Genomic DNA, 27,139 nt, shown 5'->3' with positions numbered 1-27,139 from the left:
GATCACTGGCAAGAGAAGAAAGAATAGGAATCCTGACTCTGCCACGAAGTAATCTTAGCCAAGTTATATAATATTTCTTGGTCCCCTACTGCTCTATTTATAGTATGGATAATGTATTCGCTATCCCCCAATACTATTTTAAAGATTAGATGAGAAAATTTAAAGCAAAGAACTTTTAAACAGTAAAGAACAATACTAATGTAAAGTGAAAGTATTTTAAGGGCTCTCTACTTTTTAAAATACTGATTTTTAACTCAACATGGTATTTCCACACAATGGAATAATATGCACCCATTAAAAATGGTATGTATCAGCCACCGTGTTGGCTCATTCCTGTAATCTCAGCACTTTAGGAGGCCGAGGCAGGAGCATCACTTGAGGCCAGAAGTTTCAGACCAGTGTGAACAACATAATGAGACTCCGTCTCTACAAAAAAAAAAAAAAAAAATTATTAGCTAGGCATAGTGGTGCACACCTGTGGTCCCAGCTACTTGAGGGGCTGATGTGGAAGGATCACTTAAGTCAAGCAGGCCAAGGCTGCAGTGAGCCGTGAATGCACCACTGCACTCCAGCCTGGGCAACAGAGCAAAACGTGGTCTCGAAAACAAAGAAAAAAATGTTGTGTATTATAAAAAGTTGGATAACTCTCCAGGAAATTATGCTAGGTGATTTTTAAAAAGTCAACCCCAAAGGTAATATAATGTATAACTATATTTACACAAGATTCCTAAAATAGCAAAATTATAGATATGAAGAATAGATTCATGGTTGCCAGGATCAGGGATGGGGTTTAGATATGTAGATAGTGGGTATGGCTATAAAAGAATGACAGAAGAGATCTGCATGGTGACGGAACTGTTCTGCTTTATCAGACCGGATCAATGAAAATATCCTGGCAGTGATACTGCACTACAGTTTTGCCAGAGGTTACCAGTGGAGGAAACTAGGTAAAAGGTACATGGGATTTCTTTGTGTTTTTTCCTATATTATTTTTTCTACATTATTATACTTAATAGACAACAGGTCTTCAATAAGTTAATGGGAAATACATATTATTAAAAAAACTATGCACAGATTTCAAATTTTTAGCACCAAAATAAACTTGTGCTAACTTATTCTAACATGTCTGAACAGGATCTAGTTTGAGGCATTAAGAAGGATAAGACACCAGTTTGAAAAGAGCCCCTACCAGAACAACAATAATTCTGCTAAAATTGAAGCAAGAACAAACATCAAATTTATAGTGAAGCTTGGGTGGAGGGATGGTGAAATCATTTATGCTTTATAAAAAGTTTACAGAGACAATGCCCAGAAGAAATAACCAGTTTACATGATAACTCATTTTAAGAAAGGGTGAGATGTTGATGATGAAGCCTGCAGTGGCAGACTACCTACATCAGTTTGCATCTTGTTCATTTCTTAATTGAAGAAGACCAATGATTAATAGCAGAAACGATAGCCAACACCATAGACATCTCAATGGGCTCAGCTTACACAATTCTGACTGAAAAATTAAAGATGAGCAAACTTTCCCCATGATGGGTTTCAAAATTGCACCCAGATCAGCTGAAGAGGACAGAGCTTTCAATAGAAATTTTAAACAGGTGGGATAAAGATCCTGAAGCATGTCTTCAAAGAATTATAACAGGAGATGGAACATGATCCTGAAGACAAAGCACAATCATAGCAATGTCTACCAAGCAATGAACGTGATCCGGTCAAAGCAAAAGTGGACTGGTCAAGAGCAAAGGTCGTGGCAGCAGGTTTTGGGGATGCTCAACACATTTTGCTTGTTGATTTTTTCGAGAGTCAAAGGACTATAACACCTACTTATTATGACAATGTTTTGATAAAGTCAGCCAAAGCTTTAGTGAAAAAATGCCCAGGAAAGCTTCACCGGGGAATACTTCTTGACCAGGAAAATGCTCCTGCTCATTCCTCTCATCAAACAAGGGCAATTCTGTGACAGTTTCGATGGGAAATCATTAGGCAATCATCTCAAAGTCCTGATATGGCTCTTTCTGACTTCTTTTTGTTTCTTAAACTTAAAAAAATATATATCTTAAAGGCCCTCATTTATCTTTAGTTAATAATGTAAAAAAGAATGCATTGACAGTTACATTCCCAGTACCCTCAGTTCTTTAGGGATGAATTAAATTGCATTCTTTAGGGATGAATTAAATTGACGTTCATGGAGCTTCTGTTGAGAAATGAAGTTTATAATTTTTATCTTTATCTTTAATTCCATTTTCTGTGAACTTTTTGAAATCTCCTCATATTATATACTTATCTCAAAGTATAAAGTTTAATTTAATTTTATTTTTTGAGACAAAGTTTCGCTATTGTTGCCTAGGTTGGAGTACAATGGCGCAATCTCGGCTCACTGCAACCGCCGCCTCCTGGGTTCGGGCAATTCTCCTGCCTCAGCCTCCTGAGTAGCTGGAATTACAGGCGCCCGCCACCTTGCCCAGCTAATTTTTTGTATTTTTAGTAGAGACGGGGTTTCACCATGTTGGCCAGGCTGGTCTCGAACTCCTGACCTCAGGTGATCCACCTGCCTCGGCCTCCCAAAGTGCTGGGATTACACGTGTGAGCCACTGCACCCAACCTAAAGTTTAATTTTAAAATGTGATGATCCAAAGGATCACACTAGCTCCACAGCAATGGATCCTAACCAGATTGAAATGTCTGAAAGGACATACACAGAATTCAGAATCTGGATGGCAAGAAGCTCAATGAGACTCCAGAGAAAGCTGAAACTCAATCGAAGAAAGCCAGTAAAATGATCCAAGAGTTAAAAGACAACATAGACATTTTAAGAAAGAGCCAAACAGAACTGCTGGAATTGAAAAACTTCACTACAGAAGTTTCCAAATACAACTGGAAGCATTAACAACAGACTAGACCAAGCTGAGGAAAGAAATTCAGACCTCAAAGAATGGTCCTACGAATTAACCCAGTCAGACAAGAATAAAGAAAAAAGAATTTTTAAAAATGAGCAAAAGTTTCAAGATATATGGGATTATGTGATAAGACCAAACCTAAGACTCACTGGCATTCCTGAGAGAGAAGGAAACACAGTGGGCAACTTGGAAAACATATTTGAGGATACAGTTCATGAAAATTTCTCCAATCTTGTTAGAGAAGACAACATGCAAATTAAAAAAATTCAGAGAACTCCTGCAAGATACTATACAAGATGACCATCCACAAGACACATAGTCATCAGACTTTCCAAGGTCAATGAAAAAGAAAAAATCTTAAAGGCAGCTAGACAAAAGGGTCAGATCACTTACAAAGGGAATCCCGTCAGGCTAACAGCAGACTTCTCAGCAGAACCCTTTCAAGCCAGAAGAGACTGGGGGCCTATTTTCAGCATCCTTAGAAAAAAGAAATTCCAAACAAGAATTTCATATCCCACCAAACTAAGCTTCATAAGAGAAGGAGAAATAAAATCTTTTCTAGACAAGCAAATGCTAAGGGAACTCGTTACCACTAAACCAGCCTTACAAGAGCTCCTTAAGGGAGTTCTAAACATGGGAACAAAAGAACGATACCTGCTACCACAAAAACACATTTAAGTACATAGCCCACAGACTCCAAAAAGCAACTACACAATCGAGACTACAAAGCAACCAATTAACAACATCATGAAAGGAACAAAACCTCATATATCAATATTAATGTTGAATGTAAACAGTCTAAATGTCCACTGAAAGGGCACAGAGTGGCAAGATGGATAAAAACAACCAAGACCTAACTGCCTGCTGTCTTCAAGAGAAGCATCTCACATGTGATGACACCCACAGGCTCAAAGTAATGGGATAGAGAAAAATCTATCATGCAAATGAAAAACAAAAAAGAACAGGGGTCAATATTCTTATACCAGATAAAAAGACTACAAACCAAAAACAGTAAAAAAGGACAAATAAGAGTATTACATAATGGTAAAGGCTTCAATTCAACAAGGAGACTTAACTATCCTGAATACATATGCACCCAACATTGGAGCACCCAAATTCATAAAACACATACTTTGAAACCTACAAAAAGACTTAGATAGCCACACAATAATAATGGGGATTTCAATACTCCACTATGGTGTTAGACAGATCATCAAGTCAGAAAATGAACAAAGAAATTCTGGACTTAAATTTGACAGTTGACCAATCGGACCTAATAGACATCTACAGAATACTCCACCCAACAATCACAGAATAAACACTCTTCTCATCTGCACACGGAACATACTCTAAGATCAAACATATGTTTGGCCATAAAGTAAGTCTCAATAAATTCAAAAAGCTAGAAATCATTCCAAGCATACTCTTGTTCCACAGTGGAATATAAATAGAAATCAATACCAAGAAGACCCAATTACATGGAAATTAAACAACTTGTTCCTGAACGTTTTTGGGATAAACCATAAAATTAAGGCAGAAATCAAAAAATTCTTTGACATTAATGAAAACATAGAAACAACATATGAAAATTTATAGAATGCAGCAAAAACAGTATTAAGAGGAAAATTTATAGTGCTAAATGCCTACATCAAGAAGTTAGAAAGAACTCAAATTAACAAGCTGAAGTTGTGTCTAGAGGAACTAGAAAACAAGAACCAACTCCAAAGCAAGAAGAAAAGACAAAACTAAAACCAGAGCAGAAATGAATGAAACTGAAACCCAAAAAAATCCATACCAAGGATCAATAAATAAAGATTGGTTATTTGAAAGGATAAACAAGATCTATAAATTGATAGCTAGATCAACAAAGAAAAAAGAGAGAAGACCCAAATAATCACAATCAGAGATGACAAATGTGACATTACAACTGATCCCAAAGAAATATAAAAGAACCTCAGAGACTACTATGAACACTTCTATGCCCACAAATTAGAAAATCTAGAGAAAATGGATGGATTCCTGGAAACACACAACCTCCCAAGAATGAATCAGGAAGAAACTAAAACCTTGAGCAAATAACAAGTTCTGAAATTGAATCAGTAATTTTAAAAAAAGAAAACTTACCAACCAAAAAAAGCCATGGACCAGACAGATTCAGAGCTAAATTCTATCAGATGGATAAAAAAGAAAGAGCTGGCACCAATCTTATTATTACAAAAAAAAAAAAAAAAAAAAAATCAAGGAGGAGAGACTCCTCCCTAAATCATGCTACAAAGCCAGCATCACCTTGATACCAAAATCTGGCAAAGACACAATGAAAAAAGAAAACTACAGGCCAATATCCCTGATGAACATAGAAGCAAAAATCCTCAACAAAATACTAGCAAACTGAATCCAGCAGCACATCAAATAGTTAATTCACCAAAATCAAGTAGGCTTCATTTCTGGGATGCAAAGTTGGTTCAACATATGCAAATCAATAAATGTGATTTGACACATAAACAGAATTTAAAACAAGGACCATATGATCATCTCAATAGTCAAAGAAAAAGGTTTTTTATATAATCCAACTTCCCTTCATGATAAAAACCTTCAACAAGCTAAACATTGAAAGAATATACCTCAAAATAATAAGAGTAATCTAAGAAAACCCCACAGCCAACATCATACTGAATGAGCAAAAGCTGGAAGCATTCCCCTTGAGAACTGGAACAAGACAAGGATGCCCACTCTCACCATTCCTATTCAACATAGTACTGGAAGGCTTAGCCAGAGAAATCAGGCAAGAGGAATAAATAAAAGGCATCCAAATAGGAAAAGAAGAATTCAAACTATCTTCTCTTCACTGACGATATAATTCTATACCTAGAAAACCCTAAAGACTCCAACAAAAGGCTCCTAGAACTGATAAACGACGTCAGTGAAGTTTCAGGATACAAAATCATATAAAAAAATCAGTAGCATTTCTATACACCAATAACATTCAAGCTGAGAATCAAATCAAGAATGTAATCCCATTTACAATAGCTACAAAAACATAAACTGCCTAGGAATACAGCCAGCCAAGGAGATGAAAGACCTTTACGAGGAGAACAACAAAACCCTGCTAAAAGAAATCATAGCTGACACAAACAAATGGAAAAGTATTAGATTCTCATGGATTAGAATAATCAACATCGTTCAAATGGCCATACTACCCGAAGCAATCTACAGATTCAATGCTACTCCTATCAAACTACCAAAGTCATTCTTCACAGAATTAGAAAAAAGTATTCTAAAATTCATACACAACCAAAAAACAGCCCAAATAGCCAAAGCAATCCTAAGCAAAAAGAACAAACCCAGAGGCACCACATTACCTGACTTCAAACTATACTACAAGGCTATAGTAACCAAAACAGCATGGTACTGGTACAAAAACAGATGCAAAGACTAAAGGAATAGGATAGAGAACACAGATATAAAGCCATACACCTACAACTATGTGATATTCAGCAAAGTCAACAGAAGTAAACCATGGGGAAAGAACTCTCTATTAAATAAATGGTGCTGAGAAAACTGGCCATACATGTGCACAAGAATGAAACTGCACTCCTTCCTATCACAATATACAAAAATTAACTCGATGAATTAAACATTTAAATGTAAGATCTCAAACTATAAAAATCCTAGAAGAAAACCCAGAAAATACCTTCTTGACATTGGCCATGGCAAGGAATTTATAGCTAAGTCCTCAAAAGCAACTAAAACAAAAACAAAAATTGACAAGTGGGACCTAATTAAACTAAAGAGCTTCTGCACAGCAAAAGAAACTATCAGCAAACAGACAACATACAGAATGGGAAAAAATATTCACAAACTATGCATCTGACAAAGATCTAATAACCCAAATCTATAAGAAACTTAAACAAATAAACAAGCAAAAAACAAATAACCTGACTAAAAAGTGGGCAAAGGACGTGAACAGACATTTCTCAAAAGAAGGCATACAAGCAGCCAACAAGCACATGAAAAAGTCTCTTATCACTAAGTTAGAGAAATGCAAATCAAACCACAATTAGGTCAAGCGTGGTGGCTCACTCCTGTAATCCCACCACTTTGGGAGGCTGAGGTGGGCAGATCACCTGAGGTCAGGAGTTCAAGACCAGCCTGGCCAACATGGTGAAACCCCATCTCTACTAAAAATACAAAAATGAGCCAGGCATGGTGACATGTGCCTGTAGTCCCAGCTACTTGGGAGGCTGATGCAGGAGAATCACTTGGACCCGGGAGAAGGAGTTTGCAGTGAGCCGAGATCAGGCCACTGTACTCCAGCCTGGGCAACAAAGCGAGATTCTGTCTCAAAGAACAACAACAACAACAACAAAAATGAGATATCATCTCACACCAATCAGAATGGCTATTATTAAAAATTTGAAAAATAACAGATGCTGGTGGGGCTGTAGAGAAAAAGGAATGCATATATACTGTTGATGGGAATGTAAATTAGTTCATACCCACTGTGGAAAGCAGGTTGGAGAGTTCTCAAAGAACTAAAAGCAGAACTACCACTCAACCCAGCAATCCCATTACTGGGTATATACCCAAAGAAAAATAAATCATTCTACCAAAAAGATACAAGTACCCGTATATTCATCGCAGCACTATTCACAATAGTAAAGACAAGGAATCAATCTAGATGTCCATCAGTAGTGGACTGGATAAAGAAAATATGGTACATGTATACCAGGGAATAGTATGCAGCCACAAAAAGAATGAAGTCATGCCCTTTGCAGCAGCATGGATGCAGCTGGAGGCCATTACCCTAAGCTAACAAACACAGAAACAGAAAATCAAATACCACATGTTCTCACTTGTGAGTAGAAGCTAAACATTAGATACACATAGACATAAAGATAGGAAAAACAAGCCAGGCACAGTAGCTCATGCCTGTAATTCCAGCTCTTTGGGACGCTGAAGCGGGAGAATTTCTTGAGCCCAGGAGTTTGAGACCAGCCTGGGCAACATGGAAAGACCCCATCTCTACAAAAACTAAAATAATTACCTAGCTAGGTATCACGGCTAGTGCCTGTAGTCCCAGCTACTTGGGAGGCTGAAGCAGGAGGATCACTTGAGCCCAAGAGGTCGAGGGTATAGTGAGTCACGTTCTCACCACTGCACTCCAGCCTGGGCACCAGAGTGAGAACCTGTCAAAAAAAATAAAATAAAATAAAAACAACAAACAATGGGGACTATGAGAGAGGGGAGGGAAGGAGGATGACAAGGGCTGAAAAACTACCTATTGAGTATTATGCTCATCACTACCTGAGTGACAGGTTCAGTCATGCCCCAAACCTCAGCATCGTGCAACATACCCTTGTAACAAACCTGCACATGTAACCCTTGGATCTAGAAGAAGAATTGGAAAAAAAAAAAAAAAAGACAAAAAATAAATAAAGGAATAAATACTCGTCCTTGTGCTTGAGAGATTAAGAAAAAAACAGAAGAGGGAATTAATGAAGATAAAAGCTGAAAATTAAGTAGAAAAAAAAATAAGGTAGAAAGAATAAATAAATTGAAAACATGGTTCTATGTAGCAACCAAAAACAGATAAGTGCTTACTAACCTGATTAATATATAGAGGAGAGAACACAAAAACAGACAAGATCAAGTCCAAGAAAAAATACATGACTACAGATGAGATATTTTTAAATTATAAAATAAGAGGATACTACATACTCAACCAAATATTTGGTAACAAATTTGAAAATTTAGAAGAAATGGATAATTTCCTAGCAAAACACAAACGACCAAAATTGACCCAAAAAGATTTGAATAGATTACCACAGAACACATCAGAAAGGTGATTAAGGGTCTACCCATTGAAAAATGGCACCAAGACCAGATGGCTTCACAGATTATCTTACCTTTAAAAGATAACATAATTTCTTTTTTTTTTTTTTTTTTTTTTTGAGACGGAGCCTCTGTCGCCCAGGCTGGTGTGCAGTGGTGTGATCTCATCTCACTGCAACCTCCGCCTCCCAAGTTCAAGTGATTCTCCTCCCTCAGCCTCTCGAGTAGCTGGGATTACAGGCACCTGCCACCATGCCCAGCTAATATTTGCATTTTTAGTAGAGAAGGGGTTTCACCATATTGGTAAGGCTAGTCTTGAACTCCTGACCTCAGGTGGTCTGACCACCTCAGCCTCCCAAAGTGCTGGGATTACAGGCACCCGCCACCACACCCAGCCAGGATACATAATTTCTAATGGTAATTAGAATTAAATTGGTAATTTAATGGTAATTAAAGTATTCCAGGCAAGAGAAAAAGAATGAACATTCTGCAGCATATTTTACATAGCCACCATAACTTTAATCCTTAAACGTTTTTTTTAAAAGACGGAGTCTTGCTCTGTAGCCCAAGCTGGAGTTCAGCGGCACAATCATAGTTCACTGCAGCCTCGAACTCCTGGGCTCAAGTGATCCTCCTGCCTCAGCCTCTCAAAGTAGCTGGGACTACACGCACACACCACCATGCCCTGCTAATTTTTTTTTTTTTTTTTTGTAGAGACAAAGTCCTGGTATGTTGCCCAGGCTGGTCCCGAATTCCTGGCCTCAAGCAATCCTTCTACCTCAGCCTCCCAAAGTGTTGGGATTATAGGCGTGAGCCACCACACCTGGCCTCAATCCTTAAACTTGAAGAAAAGAACACTAAGAAAAACATGACTCTAATCTCGGGAATACTGAAGCAAGATTCTAAATAAAATATTGACAAATAGAACCCAGCAACGTATCAAAATAATAATATACTATGATCAGCGGGTGTATTTCAATAATGTAAGAGTAGTTCAAAACCAGAAAATCTATCAATGTAATTTATTGTATCAAAAATTTAAATGAAAAAATCCCGCATGATCAATAGATGTAGAAAAAGCATTAGATAAAATACAGCTACCATTCCTTCTTTTAAAAAATCTTGGTTGGGCACAGTGGCTCACACCTGTAATCCCAGCTCTTTGGGAGGCCGAGGCAGGAGAACTGCTTGAAGTCAGGAGATCAAGACCATCCTAGCAACAAAGTGAGACACTGTCTAAATAAATAAATAAATAAATAAATATTTAAAAATCTCTACATAAATGTGAAAATTACTTAAGTATAATAGACTATTTAACGAACACCAACAACAAATATGGAGGAGTACAGAAAATATTTCCATTTAAAATCAGTTTTAGGCAAGAGTAGCCCATCAGCACAATTTTTATTTAACTCTGAATGTCTAGCAAATGCAACAAGAAAATGAAATAACTGGTATGACTAAAGAAAAGAAGAGATAAAACTAAAATAAAATTTACAAGAACAAGAGAATTTGGTAAGATCGCCAGATATAAGATATTTTTAAAAATCAACAATCTTTTCCTATTCTAGCAAAAAGCACTTAGGAATAGAAAGGGGAAAAATATTCCACTCGTTACGGCGTGGTTGGGGTAGGGGGCAATGCTGTTAATTCTTTTTCTATTCTTTTCATAATTCTTTTTTTTGGCGGGGGGTTAGAGACGAGGTTTCACCATGTTGTCCACAATGGTCTCAAACTCCTGAGCTCAAGCAGTATGCCCACCTTAGCATCCCAAAGTGCTAGGATTACAGGCGTGAGCCACTTCACCTGGCAGAAAAGCTGTTAATTCTTGAGGAATAAATGCATCAAGAAAGGCATAGAGCAGATATGAAGAAAAAGATAAATCTAATTGAAACAATAAGACGTGAACAGATGGAAAGAAATACCATTTCTTAGATAAAAGGAGCCATATAATTTAAAAACTGAAATATATACTTAAGGCAATTCTAATTAGAATTCCACTAGTATTTGAGAGAGGTAGGTGAATATAAGTGATCTTAAAACCTGTGTGTACGAACAAAGTGACAACAAATAGCCAAGAATTTTTTTTTTTTTTTTTTTTTGAGACAGAGTCTCACTCTGTTCCCCAGGCTGCAGTGCAGTGGCACAGTCCTGGCTCACTGCAACATCCGCCTCCTGGGTTCAAGTGATTCTCCTGCCTCAGCTTCCTGAGTAGCTGGGATTACAGGCATGTGCCACCATGCCTGGCTAATTTTTGTATTTTTAGTAGAGATGCGGTTTCACTATGTTAGCCAGGCTGGTCTCGAACTCCTGACCTCAAGTGATCCACCCGCCTCAGCCTCCCAAAGTGCTGGGATTACAGGCGTGAGCCACCGCGCCCGGCCCCAGAAAAATATTTTCTAAAGCCTAATGTAATCAAATATATGAGATTTAGGTACACAAACAGACAAAAAGAGGAAACAGAATAGAGAATCCATAAGTAGATCCTAGCATATAAAACATTTAATAGCTGCAAAGAGATCACAGGGTAAAATAGGGATCATTTAACATATTATTCCAATACAACTGGCTACCTATCTTCAAGAAAACTATCTTAACCAAGACTCGAAATTCAGATGCTATATAAGAAAAGAGTCATATTTGGATATAAAAATGCGAACAATTATATGGAAATATATTCCATCAACAAAGTCAGTATAGGCTGGGCGCAGTGGCTCACGTCTGTAATCCCAGCACTGGGAGGCCGAGGCAGGCAGATCACTTGAGGTCAGTAGTTCGAGACCAGCCTGGCCAACATGGTGAAACCCCATCTCTACTAAAAAAATAATTTTTTTAAAAAAAAACAAAGTCAATATAAACATATTTGGGAAAGACATCTGTAACAATGATGATAGACAAAGGGCTAAAATCTAAAATATATAAAGAGGTCTTAGAAATTAGAAAAATATAAACAACCCATAGGAAAATGTGCAGATGATATGAATAGACAATTCGAGGAACAAATTTAATTGGACAAAAAATTGAGATAATACTGAAATTCACTAGTAGCCAAGAAACTGCATCCATTAGGTTGTCAAAATTACAAAAGAACCATAACACCTATTGCTGATAGGGATATGAAGAAAATAATAATCTCACATATTACATACAAAAGCAAAAAGTGTAGCATAACAGCCTGTTTTTGTAAATCAATATGGCGACATCTATTAACATGAATATGTATTTAAACATCCACATATACCTATATACCTCTACCTACATCTATATCTAAACTGAAAGCAACAGTATATAAGGGTGTATACAAAATCATGTTGATTTCAGCATTGAATGTAGTGGCAGAAATGTGCAAAGAAAGTAAATGTTCATTAGTAGGGGGAATGGCTGAATAACTTATTGTGCATTCATGGAATATTTTACAACATTATAAAAGAATAAGAGCTACATCAATAGACTGTGATAGATTTCTATGAGATATTGTAGAATGAAAAAGATATATTAAAGTATATGTAATATTCTATTTCTGTAAAACAAACAATGAACAACAACAAAACATTCCAAAACTTGTGTGTGTATGTGTGTATGCGTGTGTGTATCTATGCACATGGAGAAAAATGTGAAAAGATACATACTGTTTTGGTAATACAAAGGGATAGTGTGGAAAGGTAGAACTAGGAGCTGAAGAAAAAAAGGGAAAAGAAAGGACCACTACAAAAAAAAATCCAGCAATCATATTTATGATTTACACACGTATACGAATGTATCAATAAACCAAGTTAAATTCAGAAAAGATACAGTAAACACCTCAATCTACAATATGATCTCTGCTTCTTAAGAAAGGTAATAAGCAAAATTATCTCTTGGTGCTTGGATTAGGGATGGATGATGTTTCTTCCTTATGTGTCCCTGTGTTTTCCATAATGAGAATTGTTACTTTCATAATGAAATAGAACCAATAAATGTTACTTTTAAAACATTACACTGAATAATTGAGCTCATTTTGGAAAATCAAGAAAGGAAAACAGGGTTAAATACCCCTTTCCCTTAGGAGCTGTTCAAGTAGGAAATACATGAAATCAGGATCCATTATCCCTCACGCAGCTGAAAGTTACTCACCTAAGGCAAGAGACTAAGTGGCTATTTCAAGGTGCTATTTGAAGCAGCAAATGGGGTCCTTTTTCCCCTACCTAACACTTTAATGACTTAAGTAAATCAGAAAGCCATTTACACCACTCTCAATTATCCAAGAATCTGCTGGGCTCTTTATTTCCTGTTCCCTTCCTCTGGCTTGCAGCCATTTCACTGCTCAGGAACATCTCCAGAACCCGGGCCAGGAAAGGAGAAAAGAGATGAAATTAATTCAGTCGATTTGGCTTCTCATTAGCAACTCTAATAAAAGGTTTGATAAGCGAGGTGGTCACAACTCATGGTTAAAATGAGGGTTCCAGGACTCTTGATAATTTCATTTAAATAAACCTGCCTTCAGAGAAACACTATTTGCCTGCAATATACTTTAATAGATTTGATGCTTGCTATTTTTATGAAAGTCCAAACTTGTAATAGTGGATATTTTTCTCTCCTCACTTTAATTTGCACTTTAGGGGGAAAAACCCCATAAAAACATAAGAACAATGCCCTTCAATATGAAGAACCATATGCTCAGTGGAGCAGTAGGCTCACAAAGCAAAGATTCTTGAGAGAAAGGAAGCTGTCTGGCCCCTAGCATTCTCTCAAGAGAAATTTTAGCAGGGCAGCAACCTTCCAAGGGAGCATGCCTTGGCCATACATCCCCTACTGGAAGGATTTGCTAAAAAGGATTTGATGGCTTGACAAAAACCAGGTCTTCACAAACAATATTTCCCTGTTTCAGTAGGCCCTCACAGACCTTTATCCCTTTGGGAAGTGCAAAGACAAAATGGTACAATCCCAAGGTGTTCACAGCAATGTGTTATCAGTCTTGTTAGCAAACAGACAAAAATACTCTGAAGAGCAACAGAGCAAAAGCCAATTTTCTCTTACTTGAAGACGACGATAGCTCCCCGACATGGAGGGCAGGCCAGGAGAAAGATCTGCAATTGAAGAAGAATTAAGAATGGTTAGCAAGAAAAAATGCCAGACAGAGTGAGACAATGTTACTTTAACAATAACAAAAAATAACCAAAACTCCAACACAATAATGTAATGTAAAAATTTTTAAAGGCAACAGGTACATGTTTGTGCTTGCATGCATGCGTGTGTGTGTGTGTGTGTGTGTGTGTGTGCGCGCACGTGCACATGCACACATGAGAAAGGGAGAAGGAGGGTGAGAAGACTCAATATTTCAATGCTTCAGTTTCAATATGACACAAGTAGTCAGTCTTAAATTTAACCCAGGGCAGGTAAAAATAGATTCTGAGCATGGAACACACACACACCATGCCATCTGGTTTGCCTCCCAGGGGAGAAGGTGGGTTTATCAATACTCAACATTGCCAAGTTTAGCAAATAAAAACACAGGATGCCCAGTTACATTCGAATTGCAGATAAACAATGAATAGTTTTAGTATAAATATGTCCTGTATTTATTTTAGCTGGCAACCCTATCAAACTGCCACCCCCAGGTTCCAAGCCTCCCTCTGATTGATTCTTTTGTTTGTAAGCATGCCTAGGTGGTTTTACTCTTCCATTCTCCTCCCAGGTAAAACCAAACGAAAAGAACCTTGTCCTAACAGACAAATCAGTTCCCTGATACCTGGTGTGACGTGGGCCCAGATTACAGCCCTTGGAAACCTGCAGCTGTGGCAGTTTGACCTTCCCCCATGCAGTGGTGCTCAAACATCAAGAAGAACAAAAAAGTCCTATGCAGAGCTTGTAAAACATACAAATTCCTGGGTTCCCCCATTAAGAATTCTGATTCCCCAAGTATGGGACTCCAGGAATCATCATGTTTCACAAATGTCCCAGGAGACTGAATCACTCCTGGTAGCCTGAGATGCTGAATTTTTGCCCTTGGACTGAACTACTACAGGAGTCAAAAACATTCAGCAGAACTGAGGATTGACAAAGGAATGAAACTCATGTTTGTAGAGTTTCTTCACCTGTAGTGACTTAATGGTGTGGTTTAGAAATCATTGACATGTGTCCCTATATTGTTGAGAGCTCTTATTAATATAGGATATCTGCATTATGGACTTGTTGGCTTTGTCACTTGTATGTTCTTTAGTATGTGGTTCTTCTGTTCTCTCAGAGTCCATATTTAGAAGAAAAGGGTATTATAAGAAAAATCACTATAAGGAAAGACACCTGCATGAATCCCTGCCAATAAGAAGAGGAAGAAGAATGAAAATGAGAAAGGGTCTTTAAAAGAACACAGTCAGGAGTCCATCACCTGCATGATACCTCATCAAAGGAAATATCTGTCAAGAACATGCCTTTTCCCTTGATCAATTTCATTAAACATACAAAGCTGATGATAATTACATGTCCACAATCTTTTGTTGGCAATCCCAAAATCCAAAAAGCTCTAAAAACTGAAAGTTTGCTTTCTTCAAAGCTAATGTTACAGCAAAATGCGACTTGAATTGAGGTGAGGCTATTTATAGACTTTATTTCTTCCACTTATGGTGAATATTCATGTTTCCCATAAAAATAATAATGTATTTAATTGTGGGGTGCTGCCTCAAACCCCACTGGGAGTGTATGTAAAAGACTCTACATTCACTGTACAGCCTCTCTGAAATCCAAAAAAAATCTGATTTCTGAAATATATCTGATCTTAATGGTTTTGGATAAGGATTACAGACTTGAAATTTCAATTATCCAAACATTGACTTATCCCCACTCCCCATCCCACCCCTCAGGAGCAGTCCAAGAAATAAACAAAGCTAATATTTTTTACCCTTGATCCAGCAGTAAAGTTACTCACCTTAGGTAAGGGACCAAGTTGGAGGCTGCACATAGTTACCCAGCATCAGGCCCATCAAAGTCTACACTCAGAAGCTACAGTACACAGAGAAGAGGCAGGGGCCCCAACCCTTAGAAAGGTCCTCAATACTTCTGGAGTCACCAGAGTCATGCCAGCAGCCTTCCTGAGCTTCTGGAATACCCAAGACACTTCCAACATGCTAAACAGAGAAGTAAAAATGCAACACTGGGCACCACAGTTAAATCTTACTTTTCTATACCCACAGACAAGAGGAGGTAAGCAGATTTTCAGGGACAAATTTCCCTTATAAGTCCATTTGGCTGGTTCTGATCCACAATTTCCCTAGGCTAGAAGCCCAGAAAACTACTAAAGAGAACAAGCCTCCAGTTTCAACCCAGTTCGTTGTCCTGTTATCCTCCATCAGTCGTGGATCTAACTTTAGTCGTTTCATCTTTTCTGTCTTGCCTATTTCTATCACCAGCATAGCAGCATAGAGGGTATCTTTTTTTTTTTTTTTTTTTTTTTTTTTTTGAGACAGTCTCACTCTGTTATCCAGGCTGGAGTGCAGTGGTGAAATCATAGCTCATTGCACCCTCCAACTCCTGGGCTGAAGCAATTCTCCTACCTCAGCCTCTCAGGTAGCTGGGACTACAGGTGTGCACCACCATACCTGGCTAATTTTTTTATTTTTTATTTTTTTTTATTTTATTTTTTGTGGAGACAGAGTCTCACTATGTTGCCCTGGCTGGTCTCAAACTCCTGTCCTCAAGCAATCCTCCTGCCTCAGCCTACCAAAGTGCTGGGATTACAGGTTTATCACTCTGCCTGGCCTCTAGGATCCTTTTTCAAATCTGCTGACTTGATACAACTAAATGTATCTGATTGAAAGATTACTTATTACATTACATTCCACCTCCTATGATGGTACACAGTTACCTGGGGATTCCTGATTATTCATATTCCATTTCCAGAAAACTCATGGCCTCCTTTAGCAACTTCTCAGATTTATGATACTGAACCTCTTCACCCCATCATGCTAGAGTCACATTCATATTCGACATTAGCCAACAGAGCCACATGGAACTAACATTTTAATTCAGAGGTGCAAGGGCCCCCAGCCTTGGCCTGAATATCCTTGCTTTCTTCTTTGCTTGGCTTCCAACTGCCTGAAAATTTTGGTGGCATGCATTTTTAGACTAGGAGGTGAAAAGCTAAACTATCACTTTGGCTGCAAATGGAATAGGAAGAGATGAGACTTAGAAGTTCAAACAAGGATGGTACAAAGATGAGAATATATCTGAGCATACCCTAGTACCAACTTGGCACTTTGCATTCATGCTGAAATCTGCCCAGCTCAGCACCTGAAACAAAAGGCATGAGCAGGTAGCATATAGAGAAGTGCTACCGAGCACTTCCACTTTCCCATCGCCTGGGAGGCAGGCAGAACCACATTATTAAACACCATTTCAGAGATGAGGAAACTGAGGGGAAAAGGTGCTGACAAGCTTTCTGACGAGAGCCTAGGTCCCCTAACTCCCAGTTCAATGCACTTTCCACTTCACACCTGACACAGACCAGGGCTCATGGGAGCTCCTTTTCTTTAGACTCTAGCCCTGGCCCTTGACCACATGGCACACAGGGAGTCACCCCAACAGCCCCACACCTGTGCCATCAGCCAGCTCATAATATCTACTCTCTACAGTGTGAGACATCTCAAAACACAAACTCAACTGGACAGCAAATTGCATTTACACAGATGAGTTTCAGAGTCCCAAAGACAGGTTTATTATAGCTTCCACCTGCCTCATCCCCAGGTCTGGTAGGCACTTGCAATCCTTATAAAACTGAGGTCTTTTTTGGCTGGTTTTCCCAGAAAAAATCCACAGGTTCCATTCAAAACCACACACTCTCTCAGCTTCCTCAGGAAAGATCCCTGTACTAACCTTTAGTTCTTTCCTAAGCATCCAATCTAGGCATCAGCTGTTATCCCAGTTCATCCTCTACCTGTGAACCTCTCTGGTTCCAGGTTCCCACCTTCTCTACCAAACCTCTCAGCCAACACCTTGCCTGCTTCCCATTCCTGTTCCCCTAGTCATATCAGCCCCAAGTTCACTGCCACCATTGTTCAGCCTCCCATCCACTTCTGCTCCACCCAAGTGTTACATTCAACAATCCCCATTTTCATAGCACTTAAAGAAGATAGCTTTTGTACACTGGAGCAAGTGTTAGTACTATGAGAAATGTAATTGGGAAGGAGGGCCAGTGACCACAGGCCATCCTAAATGAGAGGCTAGCCAGGGTAAGCAATGAAGGGATATGGGCAAACTAAATGAAAGGGAAACAGAGAGTGAGAGAGGTACAGAAGAGTGGTGTTTGGCCTAGCACACAATCTCCCCAAGCTCCAGTTCTCCTGTCACCGCCTCCTGTGACGGCACATGGCTATCTGGGGATCGCTGAGGCCAAGTGCTTATGACTGTTACCCACCATAAGGAAGATTAACTCCCTGGGCTGCCAAAAAGTTGGTCCTATGACTGCATCTACTTCATACCCTCGGGCCCTCATCATCTCTTTCAGGACCACTGCAATAATTTCCTTACTGGTCTCCTGCCTCCAGGCACACTGCTACAAGAGGGATCTATCTAAAATGCCCCTCTGATCTGCCATTTTAAATCCTTCCATGGCTTGCCACTACCTACCGAAAAAGCTCAAGGTTCTTAGGATGGCAGACAAGGCCTTCTTTGCTCTGGATCCTGCCTACCTCTCCAGCATGACAGCCTTGTGCGTTATGTCAAGCTGTACCCTGAACGTATTCATGTCAATTACTACACTTCTACTATCTCATTTTCCAATACCTTCATTTTATTCAATTATATGGATATGCAATAATTTACTCAACCAATATCCTCTGGTTGCACATGTAAATTACATCTAAATTTTCAGTTCCTTTATTATTTCCTTAGCCCACATTGGTAGAAGACAGTCTAGATCTTCAAAGGGAATATCCATTTGAAGGCTTTTGACCCATAATGCTAAACTGCCCTCCAGAAAAATTATTTAAATTTCTATTCCCTCCAGCAATATACAAGAATCTGTTTTCTGCTGCAACCTGACAAACAGGTCATTATCATTTGGTAATTATCATGTGTTTAAAAGGCAAAACACACACACACACACACACACACACACACACACACACACACACACACAATTTGCATGCCTCAGATTACCAGAAATGTTAAACTATTTTCTAACAGGTGTATTGGCCAGTCATATTTCTTCTTTTGGGATGTGACCATCTGTGCACTTTGACTATTTTTCAGCTGGTGTGTTCTTTTCAATTGAGTTGTAAAGAGCTATTTATATATTAATGACAGCTAATATAGATTGTTTGAAATTTATTGCAAAAAATTTTCCCAGGCTGTCATTGTTGCAGCTCTGTTTATGGTAGGTTTTTATTTATGGAAGCTTTTAAAATCCTTATGTAATTAGATGTATTTGTCATTCCCTTTATGGCTTCTGTCTTTGATATCACACTTTGAAAATCTTTTATAACAGTGGGATTACAGAGTCACCTATTGTTTTCTTAATATTTTCATAATTTTATTTTTTAAATTTAAATCTCTAACATCAAGAAATTGTGCCTTTGCTAATCCTATTCCCTCTTCCAGATGGTTTTTCCAACTTTCCTCTTGTGGCTCTTATCTACCCTTCAAATGCAAAATTAAACATTATTTTCTCCAGGAAAGCTGCCCTTACACTCCACGGTTAAACGCCCATTCTGGTGATTTCATTATCTCCCTTGATTTGCCTATTTCTGAGATTTTACTATTTTTGTCAGTCTAAGGAGTTTATAAAGAAGCTTCCCTCAAGAATTTGAATAAAAGGGAAATAAGAGTGCCTACTAAGAGTTAAGCGTTAAAATCCCAGACTTGAAAGACCAGATTGTAACCCGCTTGAAATATACCCAAAGAAAGAATGGGGTTGACCAACCACTGAGGTATAAAATAAGGAGAGTTGCAAACATGTATTTGGTAATGTCCACAACCAAGCAGTGTCTACATCCAAGGCCAAAAATATCATGTTTTCTAGTCCCATTGGCAAATTCATCCCAACTAAGAAGATGGAAGGAGGACAGTTAGCATTGCCAAGTGGTTAAGAATACAGGCTTTAGAGTTAAGACAAACTTGGATCCACATGGTGGCTCTGCCACTCACCAGCACTCTGGCCTTGGGCAAGAGATTAGAGGAATTTTCATCTGTAAAATAGGGACAAAAATAGTATCTATGTCTCACAAGGTTTGGGAGAGGACAAAATGAAACAAAGCAAGAAAAGCATTTGGCACAATGCCTAGCACATAGCTAGCACTCAATACATAATAGCTATAATTATCCTGATTTCAATAGAAAATTCATCCCTACTATGAGCCAATTCAGCAACAAATCATATTAAATTTTCAATTCCTCTAACTTCACTTGTTTTAATTCCATGTTTGCAATAACAACATTCTGACATATTACTCAGCTTCCCTTGTCCAGCTGCCTAGAGAGAATACTTAACCCTTTAGGCTCAGTTCCCTTATCTGTCAAGTGAGAATTACAATAGTATTATTTCATAGGGTAACTGTAAAATTTAAATGCTTGAGGTACCTAGTTCAAATGCCTGGCACACTGTAGGGAATAAAATAAGCATGAGCTATTGATAGCATCATCCTTATTGGATGCCCAAATTGTATAATCTCAATGGAATCATGAAAAAACATCAGATAAACCCAAATCAGGGGCATTCTACAGAGTAAACTGAACAGTACTCTTCAAAACAGTCAAGGTTGTGAAAGGCAAAGACTAAGCAACTATCACAGATTAGAGAAGACTAAAGAGAGATAATATCTAAATGCTATTAAGGATCCTAGATAGATCCTGCAACAGAAAAGGGACATTTGTGAAAAAAACTGGTAAAACCCAAATAAAGACTGTAGTTAAGTTCATATTGCATTGTATAAATGCTAATTTTTCAGTTTTAATAATTTTACCATAGTTATGTAAAATGTTAACATTGGGGAATCTGGGTGAAGGATATACATGAATTCTCTGTAACATCTTTACAACTCTTCTGTAAGTCAAAAGTCATTTCAAAATAATACAAAGTTTTAAAAGGTACTATAATCTAATCCATTAGCCTCTCTTCACACCTCAGAGTTATCCCTGATCCCCCACCTTTCTCAGCCCCACATGTATTCAGTCCCCAAATCCTGTCTTGTCACTTAGACCTTTTCTTTTTCTTTTCTTTTTTTTTTCAGACAGGGTCTTGGTTTGTCACCCAGTCTGGAGTGCATTGGTGTGATCATGGCTCACTGCAGCCTCAAACTCCTAGGCTCAAGCAATCCTCTCACCTCAGCCTCCTGAGTAGTTAGGACTACAGGCATGTGCCACCATACATAGCTATTTTTATTTTTTATTTTTGTACATACGGGGTCTTATTTTGTTACCCAGATTGGTCTCAAACTCCTGACTTCAAGTGATCCTCCCACCTCAGCCTCCCAAAGCACTAGGATTACTAGTGTGAGCCACTGCACCCAGCCCAACCTTTTCAATACATCTGAAATCCACCCTCACTATCTTTTCCTAGTTTGGTCCCTATCATTTTCTTAAACTACTACTGCAGTTTCCTATTTGATCTCCAAGTATCCAATGTTTTTCCTTCATCACTCTAATTCAGGGGTGTCCAATCTTTTGGCTTCCCTGAGCCACACTGGAAGAAGAAGAACTGTCTTGGTCTACACATAAAATACACTAACACTAATGATAGCTGATGAGCTTTTAAAAATAATTGCAAAAAAATCTCATAATGTTTTAAGAAAATTTATGAATTTGTGTTGGGCTGCATTCAAAGCTGTCTTGGGCTGCATGCAGTCCACAGGCTGGACAAGCTTGCTCTAATTTTATATAGTATTGTCAGGTTCCTATTCTTAAAATAGCATTCTGATCCTGTTACACTCCTCCTTGAAAGTTTTAAATGACAGATTCATCACAGTACTTATCAGAATCCCAGCTGACTTTTTTTTTTTGTAGAAACTGACACGCTGATTTTAAAATTCATATGGAAATGCAAGGGACCCCAAATAGCCAAACCAACCTTGAAAAGAAAAAGTGGGAGGACTTACACAGCCTGATTTCAACTTATGATAAAGCAACAGTAACAAAGACAGTGTGGTACTAACCTAAGGAAAGACACAGAGACCAACAGAATAGAATTGAGAGTACTGAAATAAATCCTCAGAACTGATTTTTGACAAAGGTATCAAGACCATCCAACGGTAGAAAGAATAGTCTCTTCAACAAATGATGCTGGGACAACTGGTTATCCACAGGCAAAAGAATTAAGTTGGACCCCTGCCTCATAACCCATATACAAAAATTCACTCAAAATCAAAGACCTAACTGTAAGAGCAAAAACTATAAAACTTGTAAAAGAAAACACAGGGATAAATGTCATGACCTAGGATTTGGTAATGGACTCTAAGATGTAACCAAAAGCACAAGCAACAAAAGAAAAAATAAATATACTGTACTTCACCAAAATTAGAATATTTTATGCTTCAAATGACACTATTAAGAAAGTGAAAAGACATCCCAGGCTGGGCATGGCGGCTCACACCTGTAATCCCAGCACTTTGGGAGGCCGAGGCAGGCAGATCACTTGAGGTCAGGAGTTTGAGACCAGCCTGGCCCACATAGCGAAACTCTGTCTCTACTAAAAATTTAAAAAATAAATTAGCCAGGCGTTGTGGCACATCACGTGCCTGTAATCCCAACTACTTGGGATTACTTCTCCTGCTGAGGCAGGAGAAGTGCTTGAACCAGGGAGGCAGAGGTTGCAGTGAGCTGAGATCGCACCACTGCACTCCAGCCTGGGCATCAGAGTGACACTCTGTCTGGAAAAAAAAAAAGAAAAAAAAAAAAAAAAGAAAGAAAGAAAGAAAGGGGAGGGGAGGGGAGGGGACCAAAGAATGGGAGAAAAAAATCTGCAAATCATGTATCTAATAGGAGTCTAGTATTCAGAATAAATAGCTCTTAAGACTCAACAACAAAAAAGAAAAGTAACAGATAGACAACTCAATGAAATCAGGAAAACAATGTATGATCAAAATGAAAAGTTAAATAAAAAGATAGAAACTGTAAACAACAGCCAAACAAATTCTGGAGCTGAGGAATACAATGACTGAACTAAAAACAGGAGACTTATCAAGCAGAAGAAAGAACCAGCAAATCTGAAGAACAGTTATTTAAAATTACGTCATCAGAAGAGAAAAAGAAAAAAAAGGATGAAAAGGAATAAAGAACCTTAGAGGGTCAAAAATACACAATGGGAGAAAAGATGCTTGCTTCAACAAATGATATTGGGGTAACTGGATATCCACATGCAAAGTAATGAAATTAGACTCTTATCTTACACCACACACAAAAACCAACTCAAAATGGGCTTAAGACTTAAATGTAACATCTGAAACCATAAAACTCCTAGAAGAAAACATAGGAAAAACTTTTTGAAATTGGTCTTGGCAATGATTTTTTGAATATGACATCAAAAGCACATGCAAGAAAAGTAAAAAACAAACAAACAAAAACAATTAGGACTACATCAACCTAAAAAGCTATATAGCAAATATTTGCAAACCACAAATTTGATGTCAATATTTAAAATATGTAAAGAACTCATAAACTCAATAGCAGAAATACAAATAACCCAATTTTAAAATGGGCAAAGGATCTGAATAGACATTTTTTCAAAGAAGGCATACAAATGGACAACAGGTATATGAAAAGGTGCTCAACATCACTAATCATTGGGGATATGCAAATGAAAACCACAGTGAGATCTCATGTCACCCTTGTCAGAATGGCTATTACAAAAAATGCAAAAGATGGTAATATTGGGAAGAGTGTGAAGAAAATAGAACCCTGGAAAACTGCTGATGGAGATCGATAGAGCCATTATCAAAAATAGTATAGTTTCCAAAAAAAAAAGACCTATTCTATGACACAGCAATCCCACTTCTGGAATACTTATCCAAGAGTTGAAATCAAGATCTCAAAGGGATATCTGCACTCCTATATTCCTTGCACCATTATTCACAATAGCCAAGATACAGAAACAAGATAAATGTTCATCGATGGATGAATGAATAAAGAAAATGTGGTATATTATCCAGCCTTTGAAAAGAAGGATATCCTATCATTTGCAGTAACACAGAAGAACCCAAAGGACATTATGTTAAGTGAAATGAGCCAGACACAGAAAGAAAAATATCTTATGATGTCACATAAATATGAAATGTAAATTAGTCTAACTCATAGAAGCTGAATATAAAATGATGGTTAGCTGGGGCTGGTGCTGGGAAAATAAGATGTTAGTCAAAAAGTACAAAGTTTTAATTTTCCAGGACAAGTAAGTCCTGGATATCTAATGTACAGCATGGCGACTATAGGTAAAAATACTGTACTGTATACTTAAAATTTGCTATAAGAATAGATCCTAAGTATTTCCAACACACACACACACACACGCATACACACATAAATGATAACTCTATGATGTAATGTATGTGTTATCTTGATTGTGGTGATTTTCATATATACATAATCATTAAGTTGAAAACCTTAAATATGTACATTAAAAATAGCCAAAGTATTAAAAAACTCAACAATAAAAAGACAAATAACCTTGAATAGACATCTCTCCAAAGAAAACATACGGGTACTCAACATGCACATGAAAAGATGTTCAACATCATTAGTCATCAGGGAAATGCAAATCAAATCCACAATGAGATGACACTTCAAACCCACTAGCATGGCCAAAATAAAAAAGGCAAACATAAGTGTGCATGAGGATGTGGAGAAATTGGAACCCTTTTATACCGTTGGTAGGGATGTAAAACGATGCTGCCATTTTAGAAAAACAGTCTGGCAGCTCCTTGAGAGGTTAAACATAGAGTTATCATATGACTCAGCAATTCCACTCCTATACCTGAGGGAAATGAAAATCTATGTCTAAGGGAAATAAAAACCTATGTGCACCTGAAAATTTACACACAGATGTTCACAGAAATATTATCTGTAATAGCCAAAAGGCAGAAACAACCCAAATGCTCACCAACAGACAAATGGATACATAAAATGTGGCATATCCTTAAAATGGAATATTAATTGGCCATAAAAATAAGTGAAGCACTGATACATGCTAAACATAGATGAATCTCGAAAACATACTAAGTGAAAGAAGCCAGTGGAAAAAGGTCACATATTATAATTAATCAATTTATATGAAATGTCCAGAATAGATAAAATCTATAGAAATAGAAAGTAGATTAACCATTGCTTAGGGCTGGTGAGTGGGGGAAAGGTAGGGAGGGGGGTGAGCTAAATCGTATGGAGTTATTTTTTGGATGATGAAAATGTTCTAAATTTGACTGTGGTGGTGGCTGCACATATATGTCAATATACTAAAAAACATTCAATTGTACACTTTAAACGAATGAATTATATATGGTATACGATTATAACCCAATAAAGCTGTTTAAAAAACAAACTTTGGATAGCTCCTTATTGCTTGATAAATAAAAGTCCAAATTCCTTAATTGGGCATTCAACTCCCTCCCCTCCTGCATCATCATTTGACCCCCGACCAGCATCACTGCTCACTACTCCCTTTTACATGCTTTTCTATCCAACCAAGATGAATTATGCACCATTATCCATATACCCCTTGTGGTCTCCCATCTGTCTTTCCTCTCGCTATTCCTTCCCCCTGAGATTCTCTCCTCCTGACTCATCTTCACATGTTAATATTCTACTTCTTTCACACAGCCCAGTTCAAATGCTCCCTCCTATGCAAACTCCTCCCTGTTCTTCAACCCTCACATAGTAGGCACTCAAAAAACTATTTACTGAAAGAACGAAGGTACGTAGTTCTTCTATATGATGGCTCTCATTTACAGAGAAGATAATCCTCCCAAAGCCACAACTTTACTTCTTTCTTCCTTTCCTGGTCACAGCAGCAGCTCACTACTTCAGCCCCCTTACCCTGAGGACAATCCCAAACTGGTACCTTGATGAAGAAAGTACTGACATTACATTATGCCAGGGCCGCCGAGTACAGTTGTGTAGGTTGTGCACTGCACAACCCTAGTGGCGCCATTCAATTATAGTCTATGTGAATGGCACCCTCTCCTAGGGTTGTGCAGTGCATAGCCATGCGTGGCGGCCCTGCTTGGAAAAATTCCTAGTGTTTGAGAACAAAGCCAAAAAGAACACTCAATGAGAGAATCACTATGTTGTTGCTGAGAAGTAGGCAACTCAAAAATCTTGTCAAGAAAAAAGAAACTCAAGAGAATAGCATGGTCATAGCACACAAACAGCATTTGCATGGAATTGAAAACAGGAACATCCAAGAGAAAAATTGTTACTGATGTTTCTCCAGCAGTGGAGAGAGAACAGGACACACATTCTGGTCACACTACAAAGCTATGACAGACATGCAAAAAAGGTACAGTTTTCCATGGACTACCAAAGCCTATATGGTCTCGCTCATGAGACTTTTCAACTCCATTAGGTTCTGATTTTAGGTTATAAAACAATCCCTGTTTAATTTGGCTTCAGGTACCTTGATATCAGAAAGGGCTGATACACACAAGTGTTCTCATCTCTATAAAGGTCTCTCTCTCATCATCAATCAACTTATCAGCCTGATGATTTATTAAGAAGTGTTTTGTAATGTTGGGGAGTGTGACTCAATCCACTAGAAACCAACAGCCCTGGGTAAGCTGATAAAAATCAGGCTTTGAACCTACAAACCAAGTTGCAGAGTTAGGACCCATGTCAACTCCACCAAGGCACAGACACCCTCAAGCTCAGCCAGAGCAGCTGGCCAACTAGCTGGCCAAGTCAAAACTGCAGCCAGTAATTCAGGGCACTCCAAAATGGAAAGCCATAAAGGACTGGACATACTGGTAGTGACAACAGGTGAGCTGGTGGTAGAGTTCAAGGGTGCCAGATGTTGGGTTTGTTTCTTCTTTTTGTTCCCCATTCCAGTTCAGTTCAGCCTCCCACTTTCATATTTGCTCCATCTGGAATATTTCATTCCACTTCTTCTGTCTCCTCTAGAGATTTCCTGGATAAGTCACAAAAATTAAGCATTCTTTTTCTGAACTCCATTGGTATTTGTTGGTACTTATACACTAATCAGTTATTAGTCTCATACTGTTGTTAGTAACAACAATAATAGCAGTAGTTATTCCTTACTGAGTGCTTACTAGGTGCCTGGCACTACAGTCAATGTCTTACACGTATTAGTTCATATATTCTTCATAGCAATCCTATTGTGTAAGAGATTATTATTTTCCCCGTTTGCATACAAGGAAACTGAGCTACAGAAAGGTTAAATTGCCTAAGGTCGCACAACTAATAAGTGAGTCAAAGAATCAGGCCTGGAACCCAGAACTATC

At 38.1% G+C, this 27,139-nt stretch overlaps 1 protein-coding gene across 9 annotated transcripts in view; it reads right to left on the bottom strand.

Annotated features, from left to right (window-relative positions):
• Window positions 1-27,139, bottom strand: part of TMEM164 (transmembrane protein 164) — a 182,069-nt gene that overhangs the window by 104,465 nt on the left and 50,465 nt on the right. For 8 of the 9 annotated variants that reach the window (XM_063660279.1, XM_054473161.2, XM_054473162.2 and 5 more), the window contains one exon: window positions 13,752-13,801. The exons of the other annotated variant lie outside the window; for it this stretch is intronic. In XM_063660279.1, coding sequence (XP_063516349.1) covers window positions 13,752-13,801 — 50 coding nt within the window. The remainder of the gene's footprint in view (window positions 1-13,751; window positions 13,802-27,139) is intronic. 9 annotated transcript variants of the gene reach the window in all.

This window comes from Pongo pygmaeus, chromosome X (genome assembly GCF_028885625.2).
Source record: "Pongo pygmaeus isolate AG05252 chromosome X, NHGRI_mPonPyg2-v2.0_pri, whole genome shotgun sequence".
NCBI classification, from domain to species: domain Eukaryota; kingdom Metazoa; phylum Chordata; class Mammalia; order Primates; family Hominidae; genus Pongo; species Pongo pygmaeus.
The sequence above is the reverse complement of the archived record's forward strand: the minus strand, read 5'-3'. Positions and strand labels throughout refer to the sequence as shown.